At 51.0% G+C, this 24,198-nt stretch overlaps 7 protein-coding genes and 1 non-coding gene across 9 annotated transcripts; 2 read left to right on the top strand and 6 right to left on the bottom strand.

Annotated features, from left to right (window-relative positions):
* Nucleotides 1–10,315: 10,315 nt before the first annotated feature.
* On the bottom strand, nt 10,316–11,907 carry l(3)72Dr (lethal (3) 72Dr). The gene is made up of 2 exons (XM_033382881.1): nt 11,498–11,907; nt 10,316–11,207 (listed from the first exon to the last, which is right to left on the bottom strand). Exons 1-2 carry the CDS (start codon nt 11,662–11,664, stop codon nt 10,415–10,417), a joined length of 960 nt encoding a protein of 319 aa, XP_033238772.1. The 5' UTR covers nt 11,665–11,907; the 3' UTR covers nt 10,316–10,414.
* Nucleotides 11,908–13,846: 1,939 nt separating this feature from the next.
* On the bottom strand, nt 13,847–15,929 carry l(3)72Dp (lethal (3) 72Dp). Its single transcript, XM_001352504.4, has 4 exons — nt 15,364–15,929; nt 15,112–15,162; nt 14,795–15,024; nt 13,847–14,709 (listed from the first exon to the last, which is right to left on the bottom strand). Exons 1-4 carry the CDS (start codon nt 15,582–15,584, stop codon nt 14,075–14,077), a joined length of 1,137 nt encoding a protein of 378 aa, XP_001352540.4. The 5' UTR covers nt 15,585–15,929; the 3' UTR covers nt 13,847–14,074.
* A 140-nt stretch (nt 15,930–16,069) lies between these two features.
* Hsc20 (iron-sulfur cluster co-chaperone protein HscB-like protein, mitochondrial) lies at nt 16,070–17,214 on the bottom strand. The gene is made up of 3 exons (XM_002135331.3): nt 16,909–17,214; nt 16,715–16,827; nt 16,070–16,638 (listed from the first exon to the last, which is right to left on the bottom strand). The coding sequence occupies exons 1-3, from the start codon at nt 17,128–17,130 to the stop codon at nt 16,248–16,250; spliced, it is 726 nt and encodes a 241-aa protein (XP_002135367.2). The 5' UTR covers nt 17,131–17,214; the 3' UTR covers nt 16,070–16,247.
* A 235-nt stretch (nt 17,215–17,449) lies between these two features.
* On the bottom strand, nt 17,450–17,547 carry TRNAI-UAU (transfer RNA isoleucine (anticodon UAU)). The gene is made up of 2 exons: nt 17,510–17,547; nt 17,450–17,485 (listed from the first exon to the last, which is right to left on the bottom strand). It is a non-coding gene; the product is annotated as a tRNA-Ile (tRNA).
* Nucleotides 17,548–17,711: 164 nt separating this feature from the next.
* On the bottom strand, nt 17,712–18,374 carry MED10 (mediator complex subunit 10). Its single transcript, XM_001352503.4, has 2 exons — nt 18,146–18,374; nt 17,712–18,075 (listed from the first exon to the last, which is right to left on the bottom strand). Exons 1-2 carry the CDS (start codon nt 18,265–18,267, stop codon nt 17,796–17,798), a joined length of 402 nt encoding a protein of 133 aa, XP_001352539.2. The 5' UTR covers nt 18,268–18,374; the 3' UTR covers nt 17,712–17,795.
* Nucleotides 18,375–18,400: 26 nt separating this feature from the next.
* On the top strand, nt 18,401–19,353 carry PDCD-5 (programmed cell death 5). Its single transcript, XM_001352502.4, has 3 exons — nt 18,401–18,562; nt 18,832–18,952; nt 19,012–19,353. The coding sequence occupies exons 1-3, from the start codon at nt 18,500–18,502 to the stop codon at nt 19,233–19,235; spliced, it is 408 nt and encodes a 135-aa protein (XP_001352538.1). The 5' UTR covers nt 18,401–18,499; the 3' UTR covers nt 19,236–19,353.
* On the bottom strand, nt 19,295–21,191 carry Tmx3 (Thioredoxin-related transmembrane protein 3). Of its 2 annotated transcripts, none has more exons than XM_015188192.2 (3): nt 20,924–21,191; nt 19,988–20,862; nt 19,295–19,921 (listed from the first exon to the last, which is right to left on the bottom strand). In XM_015188192.2, exons 1-3 carry the CDS (start codon nt 20,967–20,969, stop codon nt 19,532–19,534), a joined length of 1,311 nt encoding a protein of 436 aa, XP_015043678.2. In that variant the 5' UTR covers nt 20,970–21,191; the 3' UTR covers nt 19,295–19,531. The 2 variants fall into 2 exon arrangements, with proteins under 2 accessions (XP_015043678.2, XP_001352537.2); XM_001352501.3 differs by having other exon boundaries at nt 20,921–21,190.
* Nucleotides 21,192–21,256: 65 nt separating this feature from the next.
* l(3)72Dn (UTP4 small subunit processome component l(3)72Dn) lies at nt 21,257–23,753 on the top strand. The gene is made up of 3 exons (XM_001352500.4): nt 21,257–21,543; nt 21,605–23,459; nt 23,555–23,753. The coding sequence occupies exons 1-3, from the start codon at nt 21,407–21,409 to the stop codon at nt 23,672–23,674; spliced, it is 2,112 nt and encodes a 703-aa protein (XP_001352536.2). The 5' UTR covers nt 21,257–21,406; the 3' UTR covers nt 23,675–23,753.
* Nucleotides 23,754–24,198: the final 445 nt, after the last annotated feature.

Below are 24,198 nucleotides of genomic sequence, written 5' to 3'. Positions count from 1 at the left end.
AGAACCAGAAATGTTTGGGACAGGCAGCAAACCACATAGCAATCCACACGCAAAATGAAAGTTCAATAAAAGTGAAATAATTTACACGACAAAAAGATGAAAAAAACGAAAGTCTTTTCTTTGAGGATGGTAGCCCCCTCTCTGAGGGAGAGCAGCGGGTAAGGGGCTGCGGGGAGCGATCTCTGCAACATTAAGCACTAACTCGTCTAAGGCTGAGCTGAGAGCTGGTATTTCCTATTAAATTTCTACTGATGATTGCTCACTTTATACTCGTTACTCGCTACTCGCTACTCGTTAGTCTATCCACCCAAGGTGGACCACTCAGCAAACCACATAGCCATCCACACACAAAACGAAAGTTCAATAAAAGTGAAATAATTTACACAACCGAAAGTCTTTTCTTTAAGGATGATGTCCACAGGCTTGGATATCCGACCGGGGATCTCTCTGAGAGAGAGCAGCGGGTAAGGGGCTGCGGGGAGGGATCTCTTGAACATCAAGCCCTCACCCTTCAAAGGCTGAGCTGAGAGCTGGTAGTGATTGCTCACTATTTACTCGTTACTCGCTACTCGTTAGTCTGTCCGCTCAAGGCACTTGCACTTCGTCTGTACTTTTCCATCCACTTCAATCTATTTGTCAACTAATTAAATCGCCATTTCCATATCAACTTGTGCCCCTATTCATTATAATCATAATAGGCTTTCGCCATTCCCATTCCCAATCGCATGCCATTCATTTCTCACTTAATGTCTGCGCCGTTTTCTGTGACACCAATCGAGGCAGAAAACTTTTGGCCATTACAAAAAGTTTGGCCAAAAATAGCCACAAATCAATGGACATCCCACAGATTACGATACGATTACGATGATGTCTATGGCCATGATGAGGCTGCTGCTGCCGATGACGGTTATGTGGAATATGCAATTAGAGAGTGAGAGCAGTTGGAGTCTTGGACTCCGTCCCAATTGAGTGGCTCCCCCACTCGATGGCCAGCCTCAACCCGTCTCCGAAGGGAGAAACGAAGAAAATAAGTAGAAAAGTAGAAAAAGTAGAAAAGTTGTCCAGGCTGTGTAGTCCATGAAAGTAGGTCAACGATTGAATTGCCATCAGATGGAGATATTTGGTTGTCAGGGCAATATATGACAATGACTGAGGACACATCTCTCGATGGGGGATTCTTGTTGAATTTATAATGAGTGCGCAGCGCAGAGCAGAGCTGCGGATGTCTGAGAGCAGGCGGTGGGAGCCATGTCTGAGGGTTTTTGATTAATATGCTTCCAGCTCAACTGGCAGACAATAAATATCGAATAACCAGCAGCCCGTCGAACCGCAATAAAAAAGAAGAGAAGTGAAACCATCTGACAGTTTGATTTGACAGGCGGCTCCCTCTCGAGGTTCGCCAAAAAGGAGAGTCCTGTAGTTGTGTTTGAATTTGAGTTTCGGTTGTGTTCAGTTTTGCATTTGATTGATTTGTGTGCGACAGATTCGAAATGAATACATTCCACTCTCCAGTCTACACTCTCCACTCTGCAGAATCCCCACCCCTGGGGGGGAGGGGGAACAACAATCATCATAAAAATCCATCTGTTTGGCAAATCAAATGCGAGAGGCAGCAAACAAATTAATGAAATTAGTGCGAATATTAAGCGTAAACTTGGGTAAGCCACAGGGAGTCTCCTCCCCTCCCCTGCCCCCCTTTTTGTTTAATGGCCAATCCAAGAGCCTTCCTCCTGCTAAATGGCCGGAACAGTCACGTCACGCACTCAATTGGAGGCAGGGACCTGCTCCATGTTCCATGTTCCATTTTCGAAGCTGATTTGCTGCACACACTCACACAGACACACACACGCACACACTTGTCCGTGTGCCTGTTGTCCGACGTGACCGAAAAGATGATGAAAAATCTGTCAGAATCTAAATATTTTGGCAACGCAACCAGAAATTGGCATCCCTACCGCACTATACCCCAGTGCCCAGTGCCCAGTGGCCAGTGCCCAGCCCCCAGACCCACTCGAAGATTCCTTCGTAGTACGTTTCTATGCGCTGCGGATGTTCTAAAAATATCCTTTGACCTAATTCCCGTTGACAGTCGACAAATGGGCAGCATTAAAGTGGGGATAAAACGATACGCAACGCAACGCCGAGATCCAAAGGGCACACAGTGCGTATGTGTGATTTTTACAGCTGTGATTGTTGCTCATACGCACTGATGGCAACCGAAGAAACACTGATGAAACCTTTTGCTTGTTTGTCTGTCTGTCTATCTCTATCTCTACGAGACCTTTCCCCCATTTCATTTGAAATTGCTCTCGTACGAGAGTAGTCATAACAATATACAGAACGTTCCTCTGCCCCTCGCCCTCCCCCTGCTGCTCCTGCTGCTGCCAGGCACGTAATCATTTCGACAGCCCTCAAGTATAGTTCCAGCCTCTGCCCTGCACCCAAGAGCTCCTCCTCTTTGCGGTCGTCTGCCTCTGCTGCCGCCCCTCCATTGCCTCTGCGTCTCTATTGTTTTTCTGCAAAATGAATAGCTATTTTTAAGCATTTAATTAAGAGCCTTTTCCTGGCGTATATTTTGGGGCATTCGCTAGCCATTTCTATTTATGTTTCCACAGAAATACCCTCCAGTAGAGTACAGCGGAATGTGGCAGCAGCAGCATGGAATGTGGCGGCTGCTTATTAATAATAAACGGAAATAATTTCTGCTCTCAACGTTTGCTGGTTTATGGCACACCCCCACACACACGCCCTCCCACCACCCAACGAAGGTAGGACTTCCATTTCCATTTGGAGTGGGAGGGGGAGTGGGAGTACGGGCTTCATTTTAACAGGTTACGCGGCATTAACTTCTCTTATGGAGTTTCGAGCCCCAAAGCCTCCTGCACTCCCCCGTTTCGTGGTTGTTTATGGGGCGGGGCGTGTTAATTTGCTGCACGCGCCAGCCGAACATGGAAACTGCTGGCAAGGGGCAGAAATGGCGAGGTGGGACCTACGGGTCAACTTGTTGCCACAGGCAGAGGCAGAGGCAGGCACTGATCGAGCTCAAAGATACCCTAAAAGCTGATAACTCTTCCCCTTTCTGCCTGTTTTCTCTAAGCCCTGTCTCTTTTTGTTGGAGGCTCTTTTCCACGGAATGCATCACCACAAAATAATTAATCTTCTGCCCTGTCCTGTCTTGTGGCACAGCCCACATGAGTGTGGAGCGTGGATCGTGGAGCGTGGAGCGTGGAAGAACAATCTGAACTTGCGGCCTTCTTAGTCAACTTTTCGACTGTCTTTTAGTGGCAATATTTTATGGCAGTTTCACACAGAGGAGCGGGCGGAGGACCCTGCCCTCATTCAAAATGGAGCACTCCCCCCGTCTCCCTCCTCCTGCCTGCCGTCATGTGGGTATTCCGTATACGACTCCATGACTTCCATACAAATATTTGTTTTCGTTTGAATTTTGTGTACCTTTTGTGCCCCGCCATCTCATCATCAACATCAGTGGAGACTCCCCTCTCTCCGTACCGGTCTCCCCCTCTCTCTCACCGTCTCCTCTGCGCTCCTCTGCTGCAACCTCATCTTTTGATGCCTCTTCAGGTTTTTTATTGTATATTTTTATTGCTCATGTTTCCGGCTTGTTATCTCTGTTGTTTCTCCCCTCCCCCTCCCCAGGCCCCTTTCCCCGTACGTGTTTTAATGGGACTTCTTCCCCGAAAAGAAATATTAATGAAATTTTCAAGAGTACACCCACCGCCCGCCCGTCTGGCTGTTGCTTTCCCTTCGGGCAACTTTTGGGTAATTTCAGTCGCTACTTTGGGTGCCGCGTATTAAATCGTTGCTCATTGCTTAAACACTCGAGGAGAAACGTGTGGCAGTGTGCCAGGAGCAGGGGCAGAGGCAGGAACAGGCGCAGGGCATCACTTATGCTAATTCACACTTTGACCCAAATACCAGACTCCCGACTGTTTCTCCAACGTGAGAGAACAATCAGGTTACATAGAGAGGTCGCCCCGTCGCCCCAAATGGGGCGTGTGTGTGCTTTCACTCCTTGAGGCGCCACTTGAGCCCGACTCTCTCATTAGGTATGCAGCCTGTGTTTCGGTAATTGAAGCCAATAGGCAAACAAAATGCCCCTGGCATGGCCACAGGTGACACGCACAGGATACGCACAAAAGTAGGCAACGGAAAGCGGCATAAATTCCATGCGAGAAACAAGCACCACATCCGTCTTCGGTTTTGAAAATAAAGAACCTGCTGCGCACATCATTTATTCACCTCTCAGCGAGCACCCCTCCCCCCACAGTAATTAGTAATTAGTTATGTAGTTTTCGGGCTACTTTCGGCCTGTTTTCGGCCTGCTTTCGGGCTCCTCTATCCCATGGGGACATCAATTATTCACGAAAAGTGACCCCCAAATGAATGCACAATCATAAGCCTGACATTTGCAGTCAGTTCCAAGGCCCAACGAGCAGCAGCTACTACGTGTTGTCCTGCGAAGGAACAAGCCCTAAAGCGGCGATGGACGGCAGCCACTAGGCCATGGCAGCCAGTGCACGTACAAATGGCCAAAAAAAGCAAAAGGAAAGACATTCGGAAGGGGGCGGGGGGTTTGGAATTCTAAGGAGTGGCATTTCCCAAAATAAAGAAAATAAACAACAAAAAAAAAACACTCCTGTGACGGCATGCTCGGAGCTTTTCCATGCAGTTTTTCCTCCCGAGAATTGGTTGTAAAATCAATTAGAAAGAGGGAGTGACCCGGGCTTTCGCATTGGCTCTGACTCTGGCTCTGGCTCTGGCCCTGTTTTCATTCACAAATCGAGGAGAGCAGAGCCGAGCAGAGCAGAGCAGCCGCCGCGCCGGTTGAAGGTTAATGCCTGCCCAGGAGGCCAACTGCACTGCACTGCACTGCACTGACGATGACGTACCGCACTGTAGCTCGGTAGCTATGTAGCTATGTAGCTCTCGCTGTAGCTGAACCCGATGCCCGGTCCGGGGCATCCTTGAGCGGCTCCATACGTCATCCCAGCGATAGAGAGAGAGAGAGAGAGAGACGACCTTCGGGCGGCTGCTGGCTGCTGGCTGCTGGCTGCCGGTGAAATGCCATTCCCTCTGCTTCGAATGGGATTTCATTCATAATTGCCGCAAATGCGGGATACGCTCCCGGATAAACATCAACAAGCACACGGCAATGTCCTCGACCTACTTTCGCCGTTCGAAGTTCGCCTTTCTCCGTTCTCCATAGGCATCTGCTGGCGATATCCCTAAGGAAAGCCCATACAGGCTACAGGATACAGGAATTGGTGGTAACTTCGTTTGCCTCATTGCGCCACACGTCGCTGGGCATTTAATTCGATTTTCGGCTTCGACTTGGGAGGAAGTGGCTCTGGCTGTGGCTGTGGCAGGGGAAGTGGCAGCGAAAGTCGGTTAGTGGCTCGTTCGATGGGTAGTTAGTCCAAGGTCCTGCAGTGGTTCGTTTCAGCAGTTTTAGTTTTGCTTTGCCAATCGATGATTGTGCGATGGAACCTGGGCTCCCGTAAGGGCAAGGCTTAATAATCAGTCGTCAGTCCTGCAGTCCTGCAGTCCTCAGTCGTCGGTCGTCGGTCACATATCAAAACTGACGCAATCTCCTTTTCAATTAGAGACAAAGTGCAAGGACTAGCTGCGAATGATGGCGAAGGAGGAGTGACGCTTGGCCCGGGCGCATTAAATGCCATTCGATGGCATCTCTCAGGCCAGGCTCCCCCGTTCCCATCCCCCCTCTGCTTCCGCTAGCCAGCCACAATCCCTGTTCAACATTTTATGCATTCCACGCGCTCTCGTCCTGCCCGCTCCCTCCCCTTGCTGCCCTTTCGTTTAGGGGTCTGGCTGGCAAATTGAATTTAAAAACTCAATAATAATCAGTTTATTGCGTATACGACCAGTGGAGCGGAAACAACGACATTTGCATGCGGCTCTCAGGCGGCTAAAGGCTGGGAGGTGGTATCTGCTGGTATCTGGTGGCATAAAAGTATCTTTTGCTGTTGCCACTGCGATAAGCTGGCAAATGGCAAGGGCATGACATCTCTTCTCGATCCGCCGTCCGCTGGGCACCATCATCATCATCATCATCGCCATCGTCTGATGCACCTACCGAAGGTTCTCCAAAAATAATGACGTCGGCTCATGCCCTCTCTCTCTCTCTCTCTCTCTAAGGTATCTCTATCTTTTTCATGGTTATCTAGGTCAGGGGCTAACAGCTCGTCGTCGTTGTCGTCGTTGTCGTCGGTGTCGTCGTCGTCGTTCTCTCTGTCGTTTGTTGTCCTTAGAGTCGTTGACGTTTGTCGGTTGCGGTTTTTCCTCAGCCGCTTTTCCTTCGCGGCTTTTCCTGGGACTAAAGCGTTCATGCTTGTAGTACCTATGACGTTGCAACACCTCCCCCTTGCCCCTTGCCCCTTGCCCCCTCCCTTGCTGCCTGCACACACACACACAATTGAATCGGCCATGATTTTGGGGCCGGCTGGGAGCTGCTGGCAGCTGGGAGTGGCTCTAACTGCATTTTGGTTCATTGCGTTCCCTTCTGTTCGACATTTTGGTTGGGAATTTATTTATACATTTCCCCACACACACACACACACACACCCCTCCCGCCCCCCGCTCCACCTCTTTGGGTTGGTTTTCTGTTCAGTAGAGCATATGGCACACCCCTTCACACCCCCCTCCCCCTTCACTTATTTATAAACCAAAAAACAAGAAACAAAGGCTATCCCGAGATCCTGATGCCCTTCCCTCAGTCGTTTTTCGTGGCATTTCGTGGCGATCCCTGCCTATGGACAGCTATCCGCAATATCTATACAATACTGTGGGGTATATCCCCCCCCCCTTCCACCCTCCCCCCTCCAAAAGGGTATTGAAAGGCCAAACAACAGGCGTGGCATGGCGTCGTTGTGGCGCTTCGTGTATTGCATGGAAATGGATGCTCGAGAGACATAAATAAACTGCAGCTAATTTGAATGCACCAGATGTCCTTGGGACAACGCCACCAGGCAGCAGGCAGCAGGCAGAGCAGGCGGAGCAGGCAGGAGGCACCCTTCGACCCCATAACAATTGCAACAATTTGCAACAAACCAAGTGCCTCCTCCACAAGGATACGCGTACACCCCTGCCCTGTGCTTTGTGCTCTGTGCTGTGTGTTGTGTGTTGTGTGTTTCGGTTGTTTTTAGGATCATTCCAACGCCTCCTTTCCTTTCATTTACTTTCATTCAGGCAAAGGTCAGGCCCCGCCGTAGAACAAAGCCCAGGGTCCAATCCGAGGGACCACTTGACCCACTAAAATTTTAAAGAATACACCCAAGATAAAGGACGAGACGAGCCCATCCTTGGGCTAATCCTTTCGGAGAATGAATGGCCCACAGATGGTTACAGATGCGATGCGATGGCACTCCGGGGCTTAACCCAAATATGTTGGCAAATAATGAAGCTCTTTGTTGGCCCGCATTCTCCAATTGGCCTTCGACCGGTTGCAAGAGCGCGGATGACGTCACCAGCGCCAGGACACACACATGGGCACGGAGGATATGGGATGGGCACGGATGGGCTGATGAGCTGATGGGCTGATGGCCGCTGCTCTGCTGAATGTCACGCCCCAAAGCTCAGGTTAATTTTAGCCAAAGCCAAAGCCAAAGCCAAAACGACAGGCGATAGGGCGACGGGCGACAGACCTTAATTGGCCGCGAAAAAAACAAATACAAAATGTCGAGAGAGAAAAAACCGAAATAGCAACAAGAAATATGCCAATAGAAGCGTGTGCCCCATAACACTTAAGAGGCTTACCGCACCGCACGCGCCACAGCCGCCCGCCCTGGAAAGTAGGCAACATTTTTTGGGCCAAGTCGAGGGGCACCCCACAAAATCTTTTGACAAATGAGGGGCGCCCACAAGGGGCACAAGTATTTTAATTGTTTTGGTGAATCCCGGTTCCGGTCGGGGTCCCGGAAATGTAAAACGGGGGCGCGGGACCATTAAGAGCGCCAAGAAGTGGACACGGGAGAGCGCAAAGGGAGGGAAATTGTGGAGCAACAGATAACGAGATATGACGACGAGACATTTGATAGTTGATGGAATGGCAAAAGGTTCTAAAAGGTAGCTCTAAAAGAAGGCTAAGATCCTCTGCACTACCATCTAGACATAAGGGATAATGGAGAATGGATACGATAGTGGATAAAGGGGCGAATCCCACGGCAGAGATTCCAAGGATATCAAGTCTATTCCATCATCAGTTTTCCATGGATACCCTGTGATTTGCATAGAACCAAAAACAAATGTCAGGCCAATGTCGAGAGGAGAATCCCAGGGTCCTCGAGTCCGGCTTCAATTAAGAACCCTAGAGGCTGTTAAGTCCAGGCCATTTGTCGGGCCAGAAGAAGGGATTATCAAAGGCAGTACCACAGACACGCACACACACATACAGACAGACACACACACAGACACACATGTACTTGTAGATATAAAATCTGGTAGTCGTATCCTTCAACTGCAGTTTAAATGCCAAATCAGCGCAAATTGTTCGTCTGGAGAGAGAGGGAGAGGGAGAGGGAGAGAGAGAGACAGAGAGTGGGGGCCAAGAGGAGGAGGAGGAGAAGGGTTTGCAGTGCTGGGTGTTGCCAAAAGGACCTTTGGCTTCTGCAGCAGGCTCTGGCTGTTGTTGGTTTCATAATGTCACTCGAACGCGCAGCAACAGAGACAGAGACAGGGAACGGTGAGGGTGGTGGGGGGGGGAGGACAGAGCAGAGACTGCAATGTCCTTGCAGCATGGGGGTTCATTGGCCCAAAACATTGAGCTGCAGCCTGCAGTGCAGAGAGCCAGAGAGAGAGAGAGCTGGCCAAGAGAGAGAGAGAGCAAAGCTGAGCAGAGCCAAGCCAAGCCGAGCAGAGTCCAGGTTCAATGCACGGCAAGTAGGTTATAAAAAACAGTCAAAAGGCCGGCCCTAGGCGCTAAGATACAGCCTGTGCGCTATGACGTCACACAAAAAAGCGGCAAGCACACAGAAAGCGAGACAGAGAAAGAGCGCGAGCGAGAGCGAGAGCGGGAATGATAGACATAGACAAGAGAAAGAGGTGGCCAGGGGGGAGGAGTAGAAGCGGCTTAATTTTCAGTTGAGAAAATCCGAGAAATATGCCAACTTTTACTTTTTCCCTCTCTCTCTCTCTCTCTACCCCTTTCATTGCCTTGTGTGTGTGTGTGTGTGTGTGCGTGTGTGAATGCATGTGAATAAGTGTGAATACACCCATTCGAATGGCGAAACGAGTCTATAAAATGGGCACAAGGGCATTCAATGCGGCATTTATGCTGACACTAGAACGGGTTTTTCCTCCTCCTGCCCCAAAAATCCAAAAATATATATAAAAAGAAGAGAAAAACACACATAAATGAAACAAAGGAAAACGTAGGAAAGAACCCATAATACGAGCACAATAATCAATCAGTGCACGTGCGGCACATTCGATGTTCGATAATACATCGATGTCGATGAGGAGACGATTAACAAGTCGGGGCGAAGAAAAAGAGGCTAGACACTGGTCTTGTCTCATTAGCATTCGAAGGCAGATCGAATGGGGGACAGGCCACAATGGCTGCCAGGGGGCCAGACATCGCGGAAGACCCAGACGGGGAGATACCAGGACAGCACCAGGACAGCACCAGGACAACCAGACGACAATAAAGCCGCAAGACATCGAAGCCGCAAACAATACTCCGAGCCCTGACGGATAATGGTGGGAACCAGACGCAAAAACACCACAACAAGGGGCCGCAGCCGGGCTGCAATTATTTACACGGATACGATAGCCGTCCTACAATGTTTTCCACTTCAGCGTGAACTTGTGAACCTGTGGCCCGATGAGTCCGGTTTGTCCCGTGTGAAGGCTGCCACGCGTTGTGTCACGGGCTAATTATGAAAGCGGCCTACCTTTTGACGCCCCACCAGGAGAGGCGGGGGAGTAGGCCCCAATAAATGGGACATTTTAGGAGCAAGAGGAGCCATTTATACCCAAACTAAGGCAAAGAAGGGGTGTGGTAGCCTCTGTTCCGCACACGAGAGCCTATGGAGTGCATTCGAGCTTGGTGGAGGGGGTGTGGGGCCGCCATTGAAGCCAAAGGAAAACCCATAAAAAAATGTACAAAAATATTCCATTTGCGAGAGTGAAAAACAGAAGAAGGCGTACATTTCCATCAGTGGAAAATTCTTAAAAACGAAAAGCACAAAAATCAAACGGAAAAGTACAGAGTGGAATCTGCATGAGGCGGAAAATGCGTGGGGAAAAGCGAGCGAGAAGAGTGGAAAGTAGGAGAGAGTAACTGAGAAAAGGGCCAAAAGGCAAAGCTTTATTAATTTATTGGCTAGTATATGGAACAGCATTTGCTTTGAGTATCTTCAATATGTCCTCTCGCTTCCTACTTCGGATAGGCCACGTCCTTCTCGAAGAGGTAGCACTGCAGCCAGTTGGAGCCCTTGTGCTTGCCACAGAACTCGGGCTGCCAGTTCCAGATGAGATGCCGCGACTTGGCCTCCGCGCTGGCGAATCGGTTCCGGTTGCGGCGGCAGGCGTCGACGAAGCGGCCGGCCAGGCGCTCGGAGAGCTCGATGCCCTCGCGGGAATGGGCCTGGCTGCTGGTGTCCTCGCAGGCGTAGAGCTGCTCGAAGGCGGCCCGCTCCGGGTGGAACTGGCAGCCGAAGATGGGGAAGCGCCGGTGCTCGATGAGGCTGACGAACTCGCAGCCAGCGGGGTCCTTCTGCAGGGCCAGGGGCTGCCATTCGGCGGTCAGGCCGTACTCCTGCAGGCTCTCCCTGGTGATGCAGTAGCCGTGCTGGTGGCTGGCGAAGCACTCCTCCGGCAGCTCCATGAACAGCTTCGACTGGCGGTAGTCCTCGGTGAGGCACACGGGCAGGGCCTGCCTCATTGACTGGCACTTGGTGCGCACCTTGGTGCTCTGGGCGGCGTTGATCAGCAGCAGCTGCATGCCCAGGCACGTGCCCCACAGCGGAAAGTATCCCTCGGGGTCGCCGGCCCCGTTGTTCCGCTCCATGGCCAGCTGGTAGATGAGATCCGCCGTTCGGACACAGTCGTTGGTCAGGTCGGGCCGCGACTGCCTGTCGGCCTCATCGATGAAGACGGCCCCGCCGGGCAGGAGGATGCCGTTCAGTTGATTCATCAGCGAGTCGTAGTAGGAACGATTGTGGCCAATCCTGAAAGGAGCACCGCATCGCATGCATCGATTAATGTGTTCTATCGTTGATCAATTTCAGTTCGATTCTATATCGATAACGATATAGAGAGCAGGTTGAGAGCGGCAAACGAAAGTGAAACGATGAAATAGTGCGCTCTCATCTTTCTCTTTCTCATTTCATAGCCCAAAGCGTTTGGCACTCCGCCCACACGGGAGGCGGTTGGACGCGGACCAAAAATCGAGGCAGCTGCACTTTTCACTCGATTCTGCGATTTGTTGTTTATGTTCGCCGGGATCTTCCCCACTTACCAGACGGGCACAACGTGCGCCCCCGCGGCCTCCAGCTGCTTCACGTATGAGGCCGCCAGATAACTGTGCCACTTCTTGCCGTACTCGGCCTCCAGCCACTGCGCCACGTCGATGCACATTATCCCAATGCAGGGGGTGGCCTTGGGGGATTCCGAATTTGCGAACATGTCTCTGTGCCTTTGTGTGTTTTATTTGTTTCCCAAGTGTTCTGATTTCTCGAAGAGCCAAAACACGACTGAGAAATCTAAGCAAGTGCGATCGATGGGCTTCCAATGCATTTCGCGCATATGGAAATGCGTGCGTCTTGGAGAAAGAGCCCGTGCTGTCCAAAGCTGCTCTCCTGCTGACCTTTGTCTTGGTATAGTAGATAGCACAAAATCCGTATGCTGTCGGGCGTTGGAGAGCCCTGCAAATTAGTGTTTGCGCCCAAAAGAGACACATTCTGCATATCTATCGTGTATGGTATATTTTATATACGTTTTTGATTGTGTTTTGCGTTTCATATAACTTCCGAATTTTGGTGCAAGTCTTAACCGATAGTGCCAGATCAACATGTGACATATCGTGAGATAAGCACCGAGGTGCTTCAAAAGTTCTTTACTAAATCGTGAATCATGGATATATGCATAAGAGCCGGTAGAGCAAGTAAACAGTGATAATAATTTTTTGCCGGAGGTCTTCGGAGATCATTTATCCATCATGACAAGGCGAGCTCTCGCACATCTCGACAATATCGAATTGATAACTCTTCCGCCCTTTATAAATGGCCACCTATGTACGTATGCTTGGCCTTCAATGGAACCGGTGTTCCGTGAGTTTACATTGTATATGTTAATATTTTGTTAATTTATGTTAATATTTGGAATTCGATTTATATGAATTTTAGATAAACAAATATAGTTTCCATATAGTTTAAATTAAAATTACTATATGTACGTGAGGAGGAGTCAAGTCTTCTTAGTCTTCTTCTCTCCTTAGAAGCTCTGCTGTAAGCTAAAGCCCATCTGGCCTGTGCATTCACATAAATGAGGGTACGGTATGAATGGGTATATATATTTATGTATATTTGATAAATCGGGTAACGAAGAGTGGCTGTTGTGGCGACGAGCTTAGAGGGTGTTCGGCAATCAAAGCCGCAAAGCCTAGGACCAAGGGAGGACCTAGGACCATATATATGCAAGAGAGAGCGGCATAGCGAGAGAGCAGAGTCCGTCGCTAAAGTCGTAAACAAGAAATTATTATTAAAAAACACCCACAAACTATTATAAAACTTTATGAACATTCCTCAGAAAATTAAGAGCGAAAAACTCAAGCAGGTCGCAAAGAGTGCGAACAAAAACTTACCTCAAAAACAAAACTTCTCATCTCTTTGGACCCATAAGCGTGCTCCTTGCTGCATTTTTGTTGTTGCCCTACGCCGACGACATATTTTCTGATCCGAACCGAAAACGTAAAGGCACACGTTCAAAGAAATATTATTCCGATTATTCCGAGCACAGGTTGTATCTTGTATCTTGTATTTTGGGCAGGCACTCGGAATGCCTCGCCCTGCAAGAGAGACACCTTGGAATGAGAGCGCCGCAGCTGCTCTGCCCGTGAACGAACGAAACAAAAAGTGATGTCATAATATGCTTATATGTATATATATCGAACAATATCCATATCAAATGGATAATGCATTTTAAGCTTATTTTTTGTTTTTTTTTTTTGCGCCACTCTGCCTTTTGCCCCGCCGCTGCCACTGGCCTTCATTTTGCAAACATTTTTCCTTCCATGAACAAACTATTTTTGGAAATTTTTAATTTCCGATATTTTAACGGTTTTAATGGCCCGGAAAGCGGAGCGAGCGCACGTGTGGACCTGGCGAAAAAATTAATGCGAGAGCGGTACAAGCGAGACCGTTCATAGTCCATGCTCTCGTGCTCTTCTTCCCAATCGGCTCTCCCCTCACCACTCATCCTCTCTCGTTAGCTACTTTTGCCAATTGCTCTGCTCTCTCCTCCCAGCTCTCTCCCACTGCACGGCGAGATCAGCTGTTGGTGCGAGTGAGTTGGAGTGGGTTGTGAGTGCATTGCAATCGCGTGTTCTTTCTTCTCTTTCTAAATTCTCTCGCGCTCGTCAAAGTGCGAGTAAGTCTCTCCCTATACATCCCCATACGAATCAGGCGCCTCGAGCATACTATGGCATGTGTGTACATTGTATATCCCGCTGTCAAGATCGCTGGGATGGTGGTAAGAAGAGAAATAATACATATCTTAAAGCCGGCCTCCTCTTTGGCATTTTCGAGCGGGGATCTGCGCATTCCTGGTGATGCCCTCCCCCTTATCCAAACAAAACAAACAGCTGTAATTTCAGTTAACAAAGTGCATTCTGTAGTCGAGTGAGCACAAGTGTTGTAATTAAAAAATCCACTTGACGCGACTTCCAAGCAAGGGCAGAATAATCGGGCTAGTGGTGTGGCATGGCGTTGAAGGAGAATGCGAGGAGAGAGCGCAGAGGAGCACAGTCTTTCGGATTGCGAATTTCCCTGAATTAAAACGCACTGCTGCATGGCCTGCAAGCTGAATTCAAGGGAAATCAGAAGTCAATTGAAAACAGTCCCATTGCCAGAAGAACGAGGAGGGGGCCACTGCCGATGGAGAGGAGTGCAGCAGCTCCATTTCCATTTCCGTACGCATTGCCGGGATAGTAGCTGGGCGAGTCGTCCCCATCATCTCCCCCCTCGGAACCAACCTCCTCCAGTTGCATTTCCTTGTTGTTGAACAGATATTGCTGGACATACGAGGAGCCCAGTATCGAGGTATACTCCGGCTTGTAGTTGTAGATGAGCATCCGCGCCTGCTCCGTTTCATTGGCGAAGGTCTGGGGGCTCCGGCGGGCCTCGTTCACAAAGAAGTCGGCGAGGTACTGCCCACTCAGCACCGCCGCGGCCGAGTGGGGAATGCTCGACCGCACGAACTCGTAGAGCGGCTTCTCCGGATGAAACTGAACGCCGTAGAAGGGATACTTCAGATGCTCCATGGTGGAGATGAACTCGACGCCGTCCAGGTCGTTGTTCAGGGATACCACGCGCCACGACTGGTTCAGCTTATCCCGCACAAAGTCCGCCTCTGTGTAGCAGAACTGATGGTAGTGATAGGTGACATTATTCGCGACCATCACAGCCACAACATCCTCCCTGCTGGCATTGAACAGACGACTCTGCTTGTAATCTATCGAGACGAGGGATCAAAGCATGCCGATTGTTCGATGAGTTCGATCAGTTTATCAGAGAAGGGTTGATTGATTGGAATGTACCTTCTTTGAACACAATGGGCAGGGCCATGCCAGATGCCCGGCAACTGATGCGATGGTCGGTGCCATTGGCCAGCTTGTAGACCAGCAGCTCCATGCCCAGACAAGTGCCCCAGACGGGCATAAAGGTGCCATTGTCATTCAGTTGCACTGCCAATTGGATGAGATGTTCCCCCGCGTCGGCGTAGCCATTGCTCTGGTTGAACCACGTTGCACCTCCAGGCAGGAGAACCCTAGACATCGATGATTTATGGAGAGGAGGAATTCGTTGATATACTTTTTGATTGTAAGCATGATCATCATTTTGGCCAGTCACTCACCCGTTTATCTTGTGCATGAGATCTTCGTAGTAGCTGCGATTGCGTCCAATCCTTTCGAGATATCAAGAAAATGGTTTATTAATTACATTTTCAGCAATCTTATCGTTTAGCTTTTCGCGTATATTAACGTATTTCTGTTCTACAAATAAACACGTTTGTCTCCTCTCAATCTTATCGTAGGTTCTGGGATTTCCACCGCCACGATAAGATCTCTTTTCAAATGGAGAGTATCTGTGTCTGTGGTCCACTCACCAAATGGGCACCACTCGGGCACCAGCACCCTCCAGATACTTGACATACGAGGCGGCTATGTAGCTGGTTTTGTTCTCGAAATGTCGCGAAATCAATCCATCCGTGTAGACCTCCTGCGTGAGCACACCAATCACAGGGGAACTGTTCGCCGAAGCTGCCACAAGGAGGCTACCCAGAACCAGCAGACAGCCGAATGCAAGTCTATGCATTATAATGCGCATTGTATTCTATTCTGTCGTGTGTCGTGTGAGCGCCTTCAGCGTTGACCAAGAACTGCCCAATGCTATGGCGAGCACACTCAAATTTATAGACAGCACATTTGTGGGTAAACAATCGCTCGATGACGCGACAACAGGGGCTGCACGAGGGCTTCCCTCTCCTCCCTACCCTCCGCTCTTACCGCTTCTGATTTCAGTCCAATAGATAGCGCTGCGATTAATTGATTACATTACCCGTACCCGTACCCGTACCCGAACCCGTACCCGTACTAGTACTCGTACTGTTTACTGTCGTCGAGGGTGCAAGGGTTTCGTTCTATTCGGATCCGGGTACAGGCAGCGCTCGATGCGGGGGAAGAACAAACTCAGACTCTGAGGGCCCTGCGCTTTAAGCCACACTCAACGGGCATTCTCCCACAGCAACAGCAACAGTTGAAGCAACAGTTATGCCAGTTAACGGATGCGATAAAAACTAGTTAGTCATCGACTACCATATGTCATTGTCACTAATTACATGGCGAATTTTATTTGCCGATATTTGTTTATAGCTTAGTTTATTGGTTTCTTCTTCTTAGGTTGTTTTTTGGCCACTTTTCCAATCAGCTGGTCGGCAGGCAGAGGTGTGTTTCGGTTATCGATTGCTCCCGAGACTGGAATATCGAGTCTTCAGCTGCCGCCCAACAGGCTTTGTTGCTTCTGCTTGATGCTCGCCTGGATGCTCAGCAGATACTTCATCTCCACGAGGGTGCCCTTGACGCTGGCCAGGTCCTTGGCCTCGAATTGAATGCCCAGCTTTTGGACCAGGGCCTCCAGTTCCCGGACAATCTGTGCATTGAGTTTGTCGAGCTCCGTGCTGTCCTCCGCCTCCTCCACCTCCTCGTTGCGCTCCATCATGGCCATAAGGAACTCCTTGTTGAGCGTACTATTGTCCTGCGGCATCTGCTGGCCCTCCAGCTGCAGCAGGTACTGTCCGCGCTCTATCGGCATGGCGAGTGTCTTGTAGGCCTTGTTTATGAGGGAGCTCCAGTCCGCGGAATTGGTTTGCTCTCGAGAGGTTCTGCTCGGCGAGGGGCGAAGGGGGGAAAGGAAAGCCAATTTGATTGGGTTGCTGATCGCTGCTGATTGGGACTCACTTGTTGCTGAACTTGTCCGGATGCACCAGGGTCTGTAGCTGGCGGAAACGCTGTGTCAGTTGCTGCCCCTCCAGGTTGAAGTTTGTGGGAAAGCTCAGCAGCTCAAAGTAGTTCTAAAACGATCGAAAACGAAGCTGTTTATAGCCTGCCAGTCTGTCAGTCTGCCATCCATGGATAGCTAGCTATCTACTCACTATGGCCGCATCTACATCCTGCAGGTGTCCGCACTCCGAGCAGATCATGTGCTGCTTCAGCACCGACTTCTTTTCGCAATTCCAGCAAGCCGGCGTCGCGGTGGAGGCGGCGTCTCCGAATTTCCGCCTAGCTACTACACCATATGGCACTCTCACTCTGGCACTTCCAGCAAAATTTGTTGCTATCAATGCACTTTTCAGAACACCAACCACAGAACGCATACTTAACCATAAACAAAAGGGCTCTCGCAAACACAAGCTTTGTATTACACAAGTTTGTGCAAATAAAAACAATAGTCAGCTGTTCGAGTATTTTCCACTGGTCTGGCCACGCACTTAAAGTAAGAGTAGTGCTGTACAACGCAGCATACTGAGATGAGGGCTTTTATTCAAAAACTTTATTAAATTATTTTTTCCACTTATAATTATTAAAATAATATTCGTTAAATGCAAAAGTGCTTAGAAAAGACCCGAAAGAAAAGAAAAACAAGAAGAGAAAGATGCAAAAGACAAAAAAAGTGCCAACGCGGCACATACAACTTGCTCCAGGTGAGGCTCGAACTCACAACCCCGGCATTGCTCATAGACACTGAATACTGATTATAAGTACCGTGCGCTAACCAATTGCGCCACAGGAGCCTTCGGAAATTTTTTTGCAAAATGGGGTTCTTGAAATCCGACCCGGCACCCGGAATCCTGTTACAACAATGCGACGGACACTGGAAAACACGACCCAAAGGCAGGCTTAAAGAACAGAACACAAAGTAACCAACAATTGGAAATGAAATTGGACAAAATTCGTGTATATATGTATAAAATTTATTGAAATACGTTAGGCTTACAAAACTACATGGTTTTCAGGGCTTAGGGTTAGAGGATGGGACTCTTCACATGGAGTCCTTTCTGTACGCACGATAGCTATTCATTTCGTTGGGAAACGTCTTGTACAGCTCGAGCAGCAGATTCGATTTGAACTTCTTGAGGCTCTCGATCTTGCCCTTGACCTCCTCGTTCTTGGCCAGGGCCTTCTCCACGCAGTCCTTGGTGTAGAGCTGCGGATTCTTGTCCTGGTCGATGTAGTCGAAGAACACCTCGAAGGGCACATACACGTCCTGTACCTGGTTGCGCAGTTTGTCGATCTCCTGCAGGCCGGTGACCAGGCTGTTGCTACAGGTTCCACAGAAAAGAAAGAGTAGAGTGTATTGTGTGTCGCTTCATTTCCATTGACATGTCTTACATTTTCTGGTTGAGGACGTTCTGACCCTGCGGCTGGAAGTCGCTGACGATTATGCGTATCTGCCGCACATTCTCAATGAACATCTCCAGCTGCGTCTCCAGGTTCTCCAGCGGTGCAGACATATTTAGGCAAGAGATGCACTCTATTAGTTGTACACTTTTCTAATTTTTATTTTCTTTCTCTGCGGTGCTTCCCTTTCTGCACTACGCAATTATGAGTCGATTGTTGATCTATCGATAGGTACTCATATATATCGATACTACCCGCTGTCACACTTTTGCGTGCTTCATGCTATTAATACCGACAAAATTGTTCGATTCTCTAACAAAAGTTAATATTTAAATATAAACAAAAATGTCTGATGGCGATTTAGATGCCCTACGCGCCCAGCGCATGTCCCAGATGCAGTCGCAAATCGTAAGTGCAGCGCCCCTTGAAGACGGCCGACCACCCGGCAACGAATTGTTGAACAAATAATTCCATAAATAGACGAGAGAAAGAGAAGTCTGTGGAAAATGGTTAAACAATCAAAAAGAAAAAGTGCCTGCCAGTGGGCGGAGTGGAGGATGCAACCGTTGGATATGTATCTTCTCTCATTCTCTGTCCCGCTCTCTGCCATGAGTCATCCACACCTGTTCCTTAAAGCTCTTGTCCTGCAGTGACCCTTTACCTTTGACTCTTTTCAGGGCGGCGGCGGTGGCAACGATGCCGAAAAACAGCAGGCCCAGCAGGAGCAGATGCGTGCCCAGGAGGAGATGAAGCACTCTATCCTCTCCCAGGTGCTCGACCAGCAGGCACGTGCCCGCCGTAAGTACAGATTTCGGATCTCACCCATGCTTCAGAATGCTTAAAAATCTCGATTGCAGTCAACACACTGAAAGTGAGCAAGCCAGAAAAGGCCCAGATGTTCGAGAACATGGTCATCCGCATGGCCCAGATGGGGCAGTTGCGCGGCAAACTGGACGACGCTCAGTTCGTGAGCATCCTGGAGAGCATCAATGCCCAGATGCCGCAGAGCAAGTCCACAGTGAAGTACGACCGCCGCCGGGCGGCCATAGACAGCGACGATGATGAAGATTACGGCTGCTGATTGACCGCAGTTGCGGATCCAGATGCAGATGCTCCTCCTCGTAGGCCTAAGTCTCTTTCTCTTTGCTAAATACTTTTATTTCTTAATAACTTAAAACGAAAACAAGATGCACACGGAACACGTTTCTATATCTGCAAATGCAAATGCAAACACCTCTAAAGGCGGATGGGAGATCGATCTGTATGCTGTATCCTCCGCATCGCATCCTTCGAGATGAGATGGGAAAGAGTTCTCTAAACATAGGACTAGACTTTGGCTTAAGATGAAAGCAGTAGAAAAATTGCTCTAGATTGGGATTACTCCTTTTTCTCGTGATCCTCGTCCTGGTCCTCCTCGGTGACGAGGCAATCACCGCAGAATATGGAGTACATGATCAGCAAGAGGAAGCCCAGCGGCAGGCCAAAGATGACGGTCGTCAGCACGGGATTCCCCTTCCACATGTCCTTCAGCGAACGCTTCAGCTCGAACAGCGCCCGATTGCAGCGCACAAAGTAGGTGTCGCCGCCATACGCGATGGCGCTCTCGTTGCTGATGGACTCGAGGAAGAGGTGGAGGGCCTGCGGCGTCATCTGCATGGGATCGTCGTCGGGTATGAAGTGGTGCTGGGTGCTCGAATTGATCGCTATCAGATGCGGGGTCGGCAGCTGGTCCAGGATGATGGAATGGGCGATGGCGGGCTCGCCAATCTGCAAAAAAGGGAGCAACGAATGCTAGAGAGGGCCCCCTCCTTTCAACAGAAGGACCATGCTCACCCATCCAAACTGAAATTTGTTGTGATACCGCGGCCTGTGCTTCCGGATAACGCCTTCGACCATGTCGCGGAACTCCAGCTCGTGCGTGGCGATCTGGCTGAGTTTATCCTCCTGGACGACGGCCAGGACCAGGTATTTCTGGGTCTTCAGCAGCTGGTGGATGTTGAAGCGCGTGACCTTGGGGAAGAGGGTGAACCGCTCCACATTGACCCACTGGAAGATCGTTTCGTTCACCTCGTTGGGGTCCATCTCGTGGGCCACATGGCCGTGCGGATAGAAGTGGTGCTGCTCCTCCTTGTAGACGATAACCGCCGGCAGCTTCTCGAAGTCAAAGTGCTGGGCGGCAATGTCCTCGCTGGTGGCATAGAAGAAGCCGTGCTCCTGGTAGCCCTCCGCTGCCGCGTAGTACGTGTCCCAGACGACGCCCTCCTGCTGGCCGACAAACATGAAGAAGATCGTGTGCGATCCCTTGAGCATATCCACGCTCTCTGTGCGCGTCACGAGCTGCACGGGCGGCCCGGACATGCGCAGGGCATAGTCCACGAGTTCGTCGCGACTCCGGTCGCCGTTGTAGGTGAACTCCATGTTGCCCTTGATGAACATTATCGTGGGATAGCCGCGCACCTTGAACTCGCGCGCAGATGCCGGATACCTGGTGCAATCGAGTTTCCCCACCCGCACATTGGTGGCATGCAGCGCCTGCGCCACCAGACCGAATATTGGCTCCGTCTTCTTGCAGTAGCCGCACCACGGGGCATAGAACATCACCAGCCACTGGCCCTCGTGACGGACATCGATGAACCGATCGCTCAGCTCCAGAACCCGCGAGGATAGGCCTGAGGCAGTCCTGAGCACTCCCAGCAGCAGTAGCAGGGCTTCACACAGAGAGAGTATCAATTAGGATTCGGTTTTCCATCTGAATTATTTATTTACCACCGAAGAGACGGCTCCACTTCCAGATTGCGTTGCCGACGACCAGCATCCTTGTGTTCTTCGATTGCTTGGCTTCTGGTTCCAGGGTTTTTGTGTGTGTTTGTCCGTTTCCCCGGCTATTTCATACTCGCAACAGCTTACAGAAACAGTGCATATGCATGGGTGTTAATTAAATTAGTTAATTTTCAGCCGGAATTTTATTTTGCGAGCAGAAATAAGAAAAACAACCACCGCAGCTAAAGTGTGACCAGCCTGGGGGAGCATCACAAATATGCCCGATGCCTGGGTGCGCAGTTTCCAGTATTTCTGGTATATTCCGAACGGGTGGCAGCACTCTCGCTGCCGGTGGTTTGTTTACCTCGCATATCCAGCGATCTGGCAACCCCTTAGCACACACGTGCGATTCGTTGGGGAAATCAAAATTGATATTTCTTTGTGTTTTTTTTGGTGTGTGCTAATTTCAACAGCAATTGTGCGTGGAAAACAATGACGGCAATACTGAACGAACCACCCCAGGGCGGTGGCAAGCAGCAGCTGCACAACGCACGCTTCTACACGATAAAACCGCGCGCCATCGTGGGAATGGCGTACAACAAGTTGTCCAAATGCCTCGCTTTGAGTCGGTAAATCACAGATAGAGCCTTTTCCCGTTGCCCACAATCACTGATCCACGTTTAATCCTAGAGAGACGGACTGCATTGAGCTGTGGAACATGGAATATGCCCCATATCTGGACAGGGTGATACATTTGCCGCCCGGCTCTCCCGTGGAGGCCTTGGCCTGGGCTGGCACCAAACGCCTCTTCTCCGCGGATCTCACGGGCAAACTGATCGAGTGGGATGTGCTGCGGCTCAGGCAGCGCTACGAGCAATCACCCACGGGCAATGCCCTCTGGAGCATGGACATCAATGGGCAGGAGACGGAGCTGGCCGTCGGCTCCGAAGAGGGACACATCAACATCATGAGCATCGAGAACGACGAGATCACCTACAAGAGCATCTTCAACAAGCAGAAGGGCCGCGTGCTCTGCTGCAAGTTCGACAAATCGGGAAAGCACCTGATCACCGGCTCCGAGGGCTACGTCCGCATCTGGAGCGTCCTCAAAGGCCACACGCTGCACACGATGACGCTGTCCGCCAAGGACGTGAACGTCTGGTGCCTCCGGGTGCTGGCCGACAACACCATCGTGGCGGGCGACTCGGCGGGCTTTGTCACGGTGTGGAATGCCGAGAATGCCACGCAGATCGACAGGCAACGCGTCCTCGACAAGAACGTCTTCGCGCTGGCCCTCAACGAGGAGGAGGACCGACTGGTGTGCAGCGGCATGGAGCCGCCGCTGATCCGGGTCTTCAGCAAGACGAAGATCAGGCGCGAGGAGTCCGAGAGCGAGCGCTGGATCAAGTTCCTGCAGCGAGACGCGCACAAGCACTACGTCAAGTCGCTGGCGATGATTGATCCCCTGATTGTGTCCGGCGGCCTGGATGGCATCCTCACCATCACGTCCAGCGAGCGGAGCTCGTTGCCACAGCTCTCGCAGCACGCCCCCTTCCTGCAGGGCTCCGTGGCCTCGGTGGCCATCGATGCGAAGCTCCTGCTGCTCCGCTACCCCCACAGCCTGGACCTATGGCGACTGGGCACCGTCGCGGCCCGCCAGGAGGAAGACGACGAGGATGAGGAGCGCTGGGACCTGCCTGTGGGCCACACGGAGGATCTGGTGCTGGCGAAGCCGCCACAGAAGCTCCTGCAGCTGAATGTCCGTGAGAAGAGCTTCATCCAGGCCGCTGCACTGTCGCCAGACGCTGCCTGGATCTGCTACTCCACTCTGACGGATGTCCGGCTGAGCCGCTTGACGCAGGCTCCCCTGCAGGTGGAGCGGCGCCCGGCAGAGGATCTGCCCCAAGAGCTGACCCCCGCGAGCCACATCCTCTTCACGAAGCAGCAACAGCTCTTGCTCCTCGATCCCAAGGTCAATCGCGTGAACTTCTTCGACCTGGAGGAGGATCGCGTCCTGTTCCGCTCCAGCCTAGACCTCGGCGCACACTTGAAAAGGAGCGTCAGCCACCTGGTGGTCTCCCCGGACGGCGAGTACCTGGTGGCGGCCTCCACCGACCACCTGATCGGCGTCTGGCGGCTGCAGCCCGCCGGCAAACACAAGCATTTGGTGAACCTGCCCCGACATCGGGCCGGCACCACCGCCCTGGCCATGCACGAGGGTCGCCCCCGCCTGGTGGTGGCCTACGCCGACGGGCGGCTGGTGGAGTACGATCTGGTGAAGCGTGCCTTCACCTGCGAGACAGTGGAGTACCTGATTCCAGGCACCAGGCACTTCTGCATCCGCGGCATCATCCTGGATCCGAAGAACCCCAACATCTTCCTCGTCCACACGGAGGAGTATCTGTACGTGCTGGAGCGGAACAAGCGCCTCGCCACCGAGGATTATGTCGTCAACACAAAGTCCAAGAAGTACAGCCAGGAGAGCCGCAGCCTCATCGCAGCCAATCCGAATGGAATGCGCCTCAAGACACAGCTGCCGCGACAGGTACGTACCTGACGGCTCGTGCCGTCCCCGTACTCCCCCCGAAGGATTACCCCATCCACTGACAATTGTTTTTCCTTCCTCTCTGGTTCTTGCAGCACCTGGTGCATGTCTTCCGTCTGAGTCCTAACGAACTCGTCAACGTCAGCATTTCGACAAGCAATCTGCTGGCATCGCTCCCACCGCCGTTCCAGCGAAAGAGGTTTGGAGCCTCCTAGAGGACGGACAGAGGGGCTCCGAGGAGGCCACTAGTTTCCACTTAGTTACCAAATAAAATCAAAAGAACACAAAACAATGCTTCCCGGCTGCCTTCGCATTCGCCTTCGCCTTCGCAGGGAAATTTGTCAAAAGTATTGCCAAAAATTTGTCTGTGTCTTTTGAGGTGTCGGCTCCCGCCCCGGCTCCTGCCTCCCCTTGGATAGTGGGGCCAGGGGCAGGGGCAGGAGCTGTGCAGGGGCTTTGTTCTCTACGTGGATTGTGCAACATTTCGTTTCGTTTCGTTTTGTGTCGCCGGCATTTACTGTAATTGTTGCTGCCGCCGCTGCCGCTGCTGCTGCTGCTGCTGCTGCTGCTGCCACTGCCACTGCCGTTGCTGTTATTTTTTGGTTGGTTTTACACTGTCTAGCCAGTGTCTAGACAAGTGCATACCACACACACACAGACACGGGCACACAGACAGTCCACAGTCGCAAAAACACACACGCACACGGCGGCACGGTGGCACGGCCGAACAGAGCACAGA

This window comes from Drosophila pseudoobscura, chromosome X (assembly GCF_009870125.1).
Source record: "Drosophila pseudoobscura strain MV-25-SWS-2005 chromosome X, UCI_Dpse_MV25, whole genome shotgun sequence".
NCBI classification, from domain to species: Eukaryota; Metazoa; Arthropoda; class Insecta; order Diptera; family Drosophilidae; genus Drosophila; species Drosophila pseudoobscura.
This window is presented reverse-complemented; position numbering and strand designations above follow the sequence as displayed.